At 41.8% G+C, this 12,088-nt stretch overlaps 1 protein-coding gene across 1 annotated transcript in view; it reads right to left on the reverse strand.

Annotated features, from left to right (window-relative positions):
* Positions 1-4,541: 4,541 nt before the first annotated feature.
* The window catches only part of ankef1a (ankyrin repeat and EF-hand domain containing 1a), a 43,016-nt gene continuing 35,469 nt past the window's right edge, over positions 4,542-12,088 (reverse strand). The window contains exons 7-9 of the mRNA XM_078556440.1: positions 9,550-9,742; positions 6,764-6,884; positions 4,542-5,126 (exon numbers count right to left, since the gene is read on the reverse strand). Coding sequence (XP_078412566.1) covers positions 4,965-5,126; positions 6,764-6,884; positions 9,550-9,742 — 476 coding nt within the window. The 3' untranslated portion in view covers positions 4,542-4,964. The remainder of the gene's footprint in view (positions 5,127-6,763; positions 6,885-9,549; positions 9,743-12,088) is intronic.

The following is a 12,088-nucleotide window of genomic DNA, read 5'->3' on the forward strand; positions in this document are numbered from 1 at the left end:
TGTAATATGACAACCAGAATTGTGCACAAAATTCCAGCTGTGGCCTAACCAACATTTTATACAGTTCCATCATTACATCCCTGCTTTTGTATTCTATACCTCATCAAATAAAAGAAAGCGTTCCATATGGTTTCTTTACGACCTTATCCACCTGTCCTGTCACCTTCAGGGACCTGTGGACATGCACTCCAAGGTCTCTCACTTCTTCTACCCCTCCCATTTATTGTGTATTCCCTAGCTTTGTTTGCCCTCCCCAAATGCACTGCCTCACACTCTCTGATAGAAGTCCATCTGCCAATTTTCCACCCACTCAACCAAACCATTGATATCATTCTGGAGGCAACAGCAATCCTTTTCACTATCAACTACACAGCCAATTTTTGTGTCATCTGCAAATTTCCCAATCATGCCTTCCACATTTAAGTCCAAATCATTAATATATTCAAAAAAAACCAGCAAGGGCCCCAACACTGGAAACTGCTTTCCATTCGCAAAAACGTCCATCAACCATTACCCTTTGTTTCTTGTCACTGAGCCAATTCTGAATCCAACTTGCCACCTTCCCCTATATCCCATGGGCTTTTTACTTTCTTGACTAGTCTGCCATGTGGGACCTTGTCAAATGCCTTACTAAAACCCATGTAAACAACATCCATTGCACTACCCTCATCAATCCTCCTTGTTACTTCCTCAAAAAATTTAATTAAATTAGTAAGACATGGCTTTCCCCTAAAAAAACACATGCTGACTATCCCAGAGTAATCCATTCCTTTCTAAGTGATAGTTTATCCAGTCTCTTAAAAGGATTCTTTTATCGGTGATTAGTTATTTTACTTATTCCTCAAAATCAATAACGTTCTTGAAAGCAAAAGGTGTTGGGAATCTGAAATAAAAACAGATCATGCTGGAAATACTCAGCAGGTCAGGCAACATCTGTGGAGAGAAGAAGGACAGTTAAGGTCGATGATCTGTAAGTGTAATGATATCTGTACTGCAGACTGCAATCTGTTAAAAAAGGACTACCTAAGTGTAATCTCTCCAATAGGCCCGAGGCCTGGAGACAGTCTTTGGTGGGGGTCTACTCCTGCTCCTAATTCATATATTTGTCTGTTATTTAACCTAAATCCCCAGGTCCTGATGGACTTAATCCTAGGGTCTTAAAAGAAGTGGCTAGTGAGATAGTTGATGCGTTAATTTTAATTTTCCAAAATTCCCTGGATTCGGGGATAGTGCCATTAGATTGGAAAATAGCAAATGTAATCCTTTATTCAAAAAGGGAGGGAGGCAGAAACCAGGGAGCTATAGGCCAGTTAGTTTAACATCTGTCATAGGGAAAATGTTGGAAGCTATCATTAAAGATGTTATAGCAGGGCACTTAGAAAAATTCCAGGCAATCAGGCAGAGTCAGCCTGGTTTTGTGAAGGGGAAATCATGTTTAACCAATTTATTGGAGTTCTTTGAAGGAGTCACATGTGCTGTGGAACTGGTGGATGTACTGTACTTAGATTTCCAGAAGGCATTTGATAAGGTGCCACATCAAAGGTTATTGTGTAAAATAAAAGCTCATGGTGTAGGGGGTAACATATTGACATGGATAGAAAATTAGCTAGCTAACAGGAAACAGAGAGTAGGCATAAGTGGGTCTTTTTCTGATTGGCAGGATGTAACTAGTGGTGCGCTACAGGGATCAGTGCTGGGCAACTGATTACTTTCCTAAAAATGTATTTTTATATATGTGACTAGATAAATTTGCATTAAAAATAAAATATTCTTGCAGATTCTTACCGACAAGAACCATTAAAACTGTTTAAAGCCACTTAAAAATAACAAATATTTTAAGAAAATCAACAGAGATGAACCATTATTTAACAAACTTACCATATATATCTACCTGCATGACACCAGGCTGAGCAAGATGTGATACCCTAAACATGGAAAACTCCTAACAGAGCGCAACACAATATACATGCTGCAGATCAACTGGTAACACTCTCATCTCAGTGGCAATAGTTGCAGGTTCATGTCCAACTCTAGAGACTTGAACACAAAAATCAAGGGAAGTGCTGCCTTTTCGATGAGGTGTAAATCTGAGGCTCTCCTCTTCAATGGATATGAAAGATCCCAGAAGAGTGGGTGAGTTTTCCCCAATGTCTTGGCCGATATTAATCCCTCAATCATCATCAGGAAAATAGATTATCACTTTGCTGTTTGTGGGAGCTTGCTATGTACACATTTGCATTTCCTACATTATAAACTTCAAAAAAATGTTGTTAGCTGCAAAGGGGAGCTAGGTAGCATATAGGGGAGATGGTGGTGTAGTGGTAATGTCACTACACTAGTGGTCCAGGCAATTATCTGGAGATATGGTTTCAAATCCCACCAGAACAGCTAATAGAACTTGAATTCAAATAATAAAATCTGGAATTAAAAACTAGTCTTAGTAGTGGTGACCATGAAGCTACCACTGATTGATGTAAAAGCCCATCACTAAGGGAAGGGAAATCCATCATCCTTAATGGCCTGCTCTATAAGTGACTCTAGATCCTTGACTCTTAACTACCCTTGGAATGGCCCAACAAGCCACCAGTTCAAGGGCAATTACAGATGGGTAACAAATTCTTGCCAGTGACATCCAAGTACAAATAAAGGAAAAAAAAATTGTTTTGAGGCATCCACTCATTGTGAAAGGCACTATGTCTTTTTTTTAATTGCAGGTTCGATAATGGATATTTCCATAGCAGCAAGTTTCAGATTAAATCTTTTGTTTAAGTGCATGTCCCAGATACCAAATCTAACATATAATAGATATAGACTATCAAATTTCCTTAATGTGTATTGAACCATTTTGATGTGGCTGAATCTTTTCCAGGTTTATGGGTATTGGTTAACAATGCTGAATTCAGTGAAGTGGATATGGAACACTGTACGTTATCAGAGAATAGCTGATGTAAATCTGTAGGGAAGCATCAGTATGACACTAGCCTTCATCCCACTAATTTGAAAATCACAAGGTTGGTTAAAAAATTGTGCACATCTTTGTTTCCGGTTGAGATACTGAGAGCCTACTTCTCCTGGGTGGAGAATCTAGGACTAGGAGTCAACAGTTTTGGAACAAGGAGTCAGCCATTTAGGATTGAGCTGAGGAGAAATTTCTTCACTCAGAAGGTTGGGATCTTTGGAATTCTCTTCTCTAGAGAGACGTGGATGCTCAATCGTTGAGAATATTCAAGACTGAGGTCGATAGATTTTTGGACACTAAGGAAATCAAGCTTTATGGGGATAGGGCGGGGAAGCGGAACTAAGGTTGAAGATCAGCCATGATCTTATGGTATGGTGGGGCAGGATTGAGGGGCCAAATGGCCTACGCCTGCCGCTATTTCTTATGTTCTTTTTAAACACAAAGGGGACAATGTATCAAAGGGGATTGATGTATTATGCTTCGATAGTGAAAATAAGAATTTACAGTTGTGTCTTTCATGGTGCTGCTAATCCCAATGCCCGAATTCTGATGTACACTTAAAATGGCAGTAAATCCTTACATCGATAAACTAAAACACTAATTAATTAATTAATCAATTACTGAAGGATGATCCAAGTTAGAATTGATCCCTTTTGCCATATAGTATACCAAAGTTAAAAGCCACAGAGACCTGAATCTACATTCCTCAGTTTAAAGGGATTAAGCGAGGAAACTGTACATGTTTCTGCCACTACTGTTTCATCAGAAGAGGGACAGAATGAAAGGTGATGCTGCAGATCAAAAGGTGATGTCGGGTGGTCGAAATTTAACCTTGTAGGACTGTGTGGTAAAGCAGCTCTGACTTTCCTGACAGGCGAGCCAAACAAACAGAAACAGAAAATGGGAGCAGGAGTCATTTGGTCATTCGGCCCTTCAAGTCTGCTCCGCCATTCAATATGATCATGGCTGATCCTCTATCTCAACGTCAGACTCCCGCTCTCTCCCCAGACCCCTTGATGCCTTTAGAGTCCTTCTTAAATATATTCAGTGACTTGGCCTCCACAGCCTCTGTGGTAGAGAATTCCACAGGCTCACCACCCTCTGAGTGAAGAAGTTTCTCCTCATCTCAGTCCTAAATGGTCTACACCGTATCCTGAGATTGTGACTCCTTGCTTTAGACTCCCCCACCCCACCCCCGCCGCCTCAGCCAGAGGAAACATCATCCCTGCATCCAGTCAGAATTTTGTATGTTTCAACAAAAGCAGTCAGGGCCATAAAAGGCCCAAAATGTTTAAACCAATATTTTGCCTTTCCTTGTGCATCCAGGAATGCTCAGGTGAAAAATTACATCTCCCTGTCCTTGGGTTCTTTCTCCTCACTGCAAAGCTCTTCTGAATCCTCTCACAGCCCTTTACCTAAGCGCTGGGCACTGTATCTCACACCTTGCTCAATGCTGGCATCAGCCACATATGTACAGTCCCTCACTTTGAGGAGCATTGAAAAGAATTACATTAGCAAAAGGCAAAATCAAGTGGTTTTTATTGCAGCTTTCGTTTGGGTATATGCTGGGTGATAGAATGCTGAGCCTGCCTGTGTTTCTCAGGTTCAACACGATTAACATATTGTGGAGGAGCACCAGGCCAATGAAAACCTTTGATTGGTAACTTGTCCATTAGTGGATAAGAAGTCTTAAATCTATAGGAATAATGCTGAAATATTGGCCAAAGGAGATCAAAATGCTACTGTGAACCAACACTAATGTCCACAAACAGTTCTGGGAATGGGGGTACACCTTGGTTTTCAAATGGGCAGTAGATATTGAAGTGTGGCAGAGGAGCATATTTTGTAAAGTTTCTAACATCTCACAGTCTTTTCCAGTGACATATTAAGAGTTTCAGGAGTATTTTGAAAGTCCTTGCAACAAAAATCGATTCTGTTGTATCTGCTTTTTATTCACTTTCCTCTGATTAGTGCTCTCTTTTCAAATGTCTGTGTAAAGTTCTCCCTATTTGACAGAAGCTGCGGCTTCTGGATCTTCCAGTTTCTTTTTGATATTTTTCTTGAAAGGCATCAAAAAATCATTAAAATCCACTTCATAGGTGAATCGCTCCCGGTTTTCTACTCTCCTTTGAATGAGCTCTTCGGTCGTTGGTGGGTGAGCCCATACCTTACAAGAAATGGAAAATTCTCTTAAACCATGTGAAACTCAAATATTACACATTCATAGTGATAACTGACCATCTTAGTGCAGAACACATTTACAGTTGATGTGCACCACCTTCTTAGTCTTTAAAGAAAGGGAACCAAAACATTACAGGTTGCACTGCAGTTACCTTTTACCCTGATGAAGATCACCTAAGCTCATTACTTATGATGTAGCTGACAGTCTTCAGTAACTCATTGTACAGCAAACCACAGGGTAACATTGCAGGGATTGTTCTTGGTTAAGTAATCTTCCTAAATCCCTGAATTCAGTTGTAGATGTTACCTCCAGTTTAAATGACAGAACCACTTTGACTGGATTCGGTTTCATGGTACAGCTTCCATGGTCTCTTTGTATTGTAATGCTGATTTGGTAACACCAGGATGGTGCATATGCAAGATTTGTACATGTGACGCTCAAAAGTTGTGAATGTCACTTTCAACCAACTGCATTTGCGCCATCTTGTGCAAGTGCAGATACCATAAAAAGACATCCATGTCTCTCTGGCTGTTAAGCTCCCTTGAAGTTGGGGGAGCCCAGCAATACTGAAAGCACAGGCTATATGTTCATATTCATAATCTGGTAGGGTGGATCATACATCCTTTATAGAACACACTTTGAAGCCACTTCCATATTGCAACTTGCATAGCCTGGGTCAAATGCCAAAACTGAGCGGTTATACCTAACAAGAAAGATTGAACAGGCATCCTCTTCTCCAGAAAAAAAAAATACTGTGGCATGACTTGATAGAGGTCTTTAGGACTATGAATGGGTTTCTTGGTGTTCCTGTAGAGAAGGTATTTCCACTTGTGGGGGAAGATGGGTACTAGGGGCCTTAAGTATAGGATTGTCACTAATGAATCCAATAGGGAATTCATGAGAAATTTCTTTACCTAAAGTCTGGTTGGAATGTTGAACTGGTAACCACAGGGAGTAGTTGAGGTGAAGGGAGTGTAACAACCAGAGGGACATGGATGACCAAACATCAAAAATGGCACACTATTTGACTGGGATATCAAAGTAATTCTTGGATCGTTGGAAAGAGGTTGGCAATGTGAAACGGTGCGAATGCAGCAGTTATGTTGGCAATCTGGCTACTGAGGGAATTGAAACCAAGTGAGGTCCAACCATTTCCTGAAACAAAGCCCAGTTTCACAAGTTGGAACTTGTTAAAACTTTAACTTGAACGTATTTATTGTGAAGAGAGGGTTAATGCTCCAACCTGCTGTCAAACAGGGCACCTTTGTTGTTGCATAGAGCCGACAACAGGGCTTGCTCTGTTAGCTGCGCTTCTCACTTGACGAGTATGACAGTGTTGTAGTGCAGTTTGGAGATTTTTGTCTGAGGAGTAGTGCTGAGTTTGGATTAGGTTTAGCCAAAACCAAACTAAAAAAAGTGACTTAAATCTTCCTGTAGTGGAAAATATGGAGCAGCCGCAAAACAGGGTTTGTCTTTACTTTCGTTATCCCATTCACCTGTCACTTTCCTCTAGAATTCAGACACCTAACTAAACTCTAAGGATTCCTGTCAGCTTTCGGACCTTCGAGCATCTTAGCCATTTATTAAAGAAAAAAGTGCTTGTGCTGAGGATCTGTACTTACGCTTTTTGGTACAAAAGTAATGTCAATTTTCTTGGCAACACCACTGTTTAACATTTCACTTTTCTTCGCTATGCTGTCCTTGGGAAAATTTCTCTTTGGTGACTTTAATGGATAAAGCTGAGTTGAAACCTGTAGTTGTCGGAATAAAAGCGTATTAGAGTCAAATGTAAGTATTTACTTTAAGTGGGATTTCATCTGTCAAGGAGTTATTGAACAGTGAGTGTGCATGTTCCTGAATTCATTTAAACATTTATTTAGGAGCAGCAAGTCTACAGAATTAAGACATCTCTTACCAGGAGCAATGAGCTCCAAGTGTTCCTGCACTAGTGTATAAAATCATTACGGCTCACTTAAGACTGCAGTTCTATAGAAGCAGACAGCCTTTTAGCTTGTTGAGCTCGTTCCAAAATTCAATAAGTTCCTGGCTGATCTGAAACCTAAGATCATTTACCCACTTCTTGCCCCATATCCCTTTAAAATCTTCGGTTAAGAAAAATCCATCTTTTTCAGACTTGAACAATCGATCTAGCATATAAATTGCCATTTGTGGAAGACAGTTCCAAACTGCTCATATTCATAATCTGGTAGGGTGGATCATACATCCTTTATAGAACACACTTTGAAGCCACTTCCATATTGCAACTTGCATAGCCTGGGTCAAATGCCAAAACTGAGCAGTTATACCTAACAAGAAAGATTGAACAGGCATCCTCTTCTCCAGAAAAGGTGTGTAGGAGTGTTTCCTAATTTCACTCCTGAAAGCTCCAACTAGACTAACCAATGGATATAGGTTCTCTCTATCTATCCTATCTTCCCCCCTTTAATGTCTTAAAAACTTTGATTAAATCACCCCTTAGCCTTTTAAATCCCAGGGAATACAGTGTTAGCTTGTATAATCTCTTCTCGTGATTTAACCCTAGGGGTCCAGGTATCATTCTGGTTAAATCTACATTGCACTCCCTCAAAGCCAAAAATCCTTCCTGGAGGTGTGATGTTCAAGTTATGGAACTTTTTTAGCATACAAGGTATCAAAAGCATATTTTAGAAAAATACAAGGGATCTAATATTCCATTACACTGTTGAACTTAAAGCAAACTGCTGTGATTCTGTTGCACCAAAATGAACCTTTTTATCATCATTATTACATTCTTATCCCTCTCCAATTCCACCACCCAAAAGGGTGTTGATTTCTTCCCGAGATCAAAGGCCTCCACCCTAATCATGAAGGCAATGCCCCTGAAAATACACCACGTCTCCTGTTGATGGAATACAGTGCTGACCTCAATGGAGTTCAACAAATTTAATTCATTAACACGACCAACTTTTGCCTGATTACTGCCCACATGGTGAGGAAAGAAATTTACCCCTTGGTGTAACTGGATTGTGGCCCAGTTTCCGGTGGGTGGACTTTACTTTGGCAGGAGCCATGAGGGCCAGTCTGCTCCAGTTTTTAACGACAGGCGGGCAATAGTGAAGAGTGTTAAATCTGAGCAGTGTGGATAGGGGCCCCATTGGGACACTCGCTCAGGGCTGGATTTTCCATTTAGGAGGGCGGGAAACAGGAGCCGAGGCTATTTCTGGGTCCCTTACCCATCCCGATGGTGGGGGGGGGCGGAAACAGTCGCTCTTTGGAGGTTTTGATTGGAGACACCCTCTGAAACGGCATGGGGACAGGTTGTCTGTCAATTAAGTGCGGCGGGCAGGCTCTCAAAGCTGGAGAGCCAGAGGCTTTCCTGCTTGCCAGGGCCAGCAATCTGCAATGGCTGGCCTAATTGAGAGGGTGCTTCAATGCGGAAGCACCTTCTCACCAACTTTTCTGAAGCTTCAAATTAAAAATGACTCCTACAGCCAGACCACTACTGGGGGGAGGCAGGGGTGATGGGGGGGTGGGTGGGCGGGGAATCCCTCTACAGGGCGGCCTTTTGCTGCTCTTGCACCGGGCAAGCAAGGAAGGCATCTAGGCCCGTCTGGAGTGCTGGCCTCCGGCCCTGAGAAATTCCATCTGGCCTCCTTTAATTTTTGTTAACAAAACTCTTAACAAGCTTAATCAGCTACTTGCGTCTTGGGGTGGGTGGCTTTTCCAGCTCCCAGCCAGACTCAGCAAAAATGGCCGATGCTGGGTATGGGGTCAGATACCGGCAGGCTGGCCAGCGCTGGTATTTTCGGGCCTCGTCCATCTCTGTTCTCACCCCTTGGGGGGGGGGGCCTGAAAATTCCTGCCCTCAAGCCCTGAATCATCAAAGACGGTGAGTTAATTTTCTTTTTGGTATTTTTGTGACTGCGACCCCTGCACTCACCACCTCCCCCCCCCCCCCACTTCAAAGCTTGGGACTCACCTTCACCCCTGAAGACCAAGCAGACAGGTTACATTTCCTGGTAGCTAGGGGTAGGCAGGTGCCAGAGATGCGCCCATGGTGATGTGACTGGGTTAATGCTGGAAAGGACTGGTGAGCACAAATCCCAGGCCAAGTGCCAGCATCAGAAATTCAGTCCCATTTTGTCGTTGCCATCTTCTGCACCCCTTAGTTATCAGTTAACAAAGTAGGCTGAGCAGTTAGCTAGGGAGCTAACTTGTAGATCAGATTAGTGCCAACATCACAAGAGTTCAATCCCCATTCTGGTTGAGATAGATTCTGGGGGCCTTCCTCCTTGCCCTACCTGTAGTACGCTATGGCTGGTGGGTAATCACCAAGGACCTGCCTTTGGGCAGAGAACTGAAGAAAGTAGGCTACATTTTGAAAAATAAATTGGGCTATCAAAAAGTCCTCAAGAACAAGACATATGAGGAGTCGATTACCATCTCTCCAGTAGATCCAGCTGCTGTAGTCTGAGGCCTTGAGGAGGCTGCACTGCCTCCCTTTGCACCTTTTCCTGCTTTTTTCGGTTTCTCTTTTTTCGGAAGGCTATCCAGCTTTGCTTTGACTACTTCAATTATCCTTAAATCTGCGTAGGCATTTGCAAGATCCAAAGCATTTAGCCCTAGTTTTAATGGAAACAAAAATATGGCCATGGTGTAGCATCACATGGTGAAACGTAATGCGCATATTAAGGAACAGTGTCATCAGCTGGTGTCAACCAAATTTCTCCTTCAGTGCCAAAGATAGTTGAGCAAAAATGTCCCAGAGCTTTACATGACTTTACAAACTTCAAAGAGACATTATAAAAACATGGATAAATATGCATATATCTCTCATATCCTCAGAAGAGCATAAAGCACTTCAGAGCCAATGGAAGGCTTTTGAAGTGTTGTCACTGTTGGAATACAGCAAACATGGCAGCTAATTTGTGGACAGTAAGATGATGCAAACAGGAATGATTTAATTACTTAGCAGCTTTTATTGATGTTAGTTGAGGGATAGATATTGGCTGGAGCTTTGGGAGAACTCCCCTGTTCTTTAAAAAAAAAATCCCATGCGATATTTGATGTCCACTTGAGACTGCAGATGGTTTAATGTTTAATTCAAAAGCGCCACATCTGAGAGACAGCAATGTCTCAGTACTTACTTCACTTGTGAATGAGAAATTCCTATGAATAACACATAGTACAGTGGATGTATATGTGAGCAGTATCAAAAGGTTGCGATGAGCAGAATTATTTTACTTTAACTCACAATGGGCCAAGTGGCCTCATTCTGTGCCATAAACATTCTACGATTCTAATTTTACGCTAAACATTGTTTTGGCGTATCTAAAAAAACGATTTAACTGGTGATACCACTCTAATTATCCACAAGGACAGAACACAAAAGCAAGAAGCATTCTTGCTCCTTTCAATATACATTTTCCACTATCATTGACTCTCCATTTGTAAATTAGCTAATTTTATCTCCTAAATGTGTGCACAAAACTGAAATATAGTATTACATTCGCATTACACTTGATTTTAAGGAGCTGGATCAAGTTTTTCAATCAGAATAATTTTACAGCAAAAGCTGCTGATTTACAGCAGAATTAATTTTTAATTCAGGCATTTTTTTTTAAACAAGGAGAATAAATGCTGAAACACTGAAATGTTAACACCTGAATTGGGCAGGTTGCTGCTCAAAAGCTGAAATCTGAGGTACAGCCTAGATCCACCAGGTTTCTGCTCTGTTTGAATTCTGTCACATATTTCAGACATGGGGAGTCAGGACATCTCCTACCTAACTCCCTATGTTTTGGGGGAGGAGAGTATCTGCTGCAGTTCTCCCAGCTATCTCTGGATTTTAGTCAATTGCACTATCATTAGGCCCACAAACTGTTCTGACAATGCACTGTTGGCAAGGATTTGGGGTGTCAACTATAAGGTCATTGAAGTGAACTCAAGTTTAGGACTGTTTGGAGTTAATTGTTAAAGGTTCTGCATCCTTTCTGTTCCCTTGCCAGAGAGAGGCAAAGAGCGGATTGCTATGGTAATAACACAAACAAGGATAAAAAATGCTGGAAAAACTCAGCAGGTCTGACAGAGTCTGTGGAGAGAAAGACAGAGTTAACATTTCAAGTCCATATGACTCTTCTTCAGAGTTATGGTAATAAGTTCACCAGGGAGTTAAAGAACCAACCATTGTTATCGACAATTGGACAATAAGTAATTTGATATCTCATTTCAGACCTGATAACGTTTACTTGCAATGCAAATCGTTGGACCAGATTTCTGATTGGAAGACAGGTCATGCCCAACAGTTTTTCTGGATGTGTAATTTGACCTTGTCTGCTGTGGGGTAATTCCAATGTGTAATTGGGTCCAGTCATTGTCAGGCAGGCCCAGAAGCACACAACACTAGCCCTACTACTTCCAGAGAACAGGCAGGACCAGTACCCCCACCAGGTTAGGAGCATTCACACTCCTAAATTCAGAGAATACAAAGCGCTTACATCTGAGTCCAGAGAATGCATAGCACTCACAATTCTGAGTTCAGATAGGAAGGCATGAGGGATGGAGGGACTCCAACAGGAGGAGGACGACTCTAAAATTGAGGCGTTGCTGGACTGGGAACCAATGAAGGTCACCGAGCACAGGGGCGATAGACGAATGGGGCTTGCTGTGAGTTAGGATACGTGCAGCAGAGCTTTAGGTGGGCTCAAGTTCAGAAGAAGGGAGGCTAACCAGAAAAACATCAGATTCATTGAATCTGAAACAACAAATAAATGTGATTTAATACATTTTGGTAGGAACACAGTATGCACCCCCAAGTTTTAAAGGAGAGCAACCCCAGTTTCTTTAATCTCTCCACGCAACTGAAGAAGTCTTTTGTCCTTGGTCGAATTCTCATAAATGTCCTCTGCACCCTCCAAGGCCTTGATACTCTTCCTAAAGTGTGGTGCTCAGAACTTCCAGTAGACATT

The sequence above is a fragment of the Cetorhinus maximus genome, chromosome 14 (genome assembly GCF_964194155.1).
Source record: "Cetorhinus maximus chromosome 14, sCetMax3.hap1.1, whole genome shotgun sequence".
Lineage (NCBI taxonomy): Eukaryota > Metazoa > Chordata > Chondrichthyes > Lamniformes > Cetorhinidae > Cetorhinus > Cetorhinus maximus.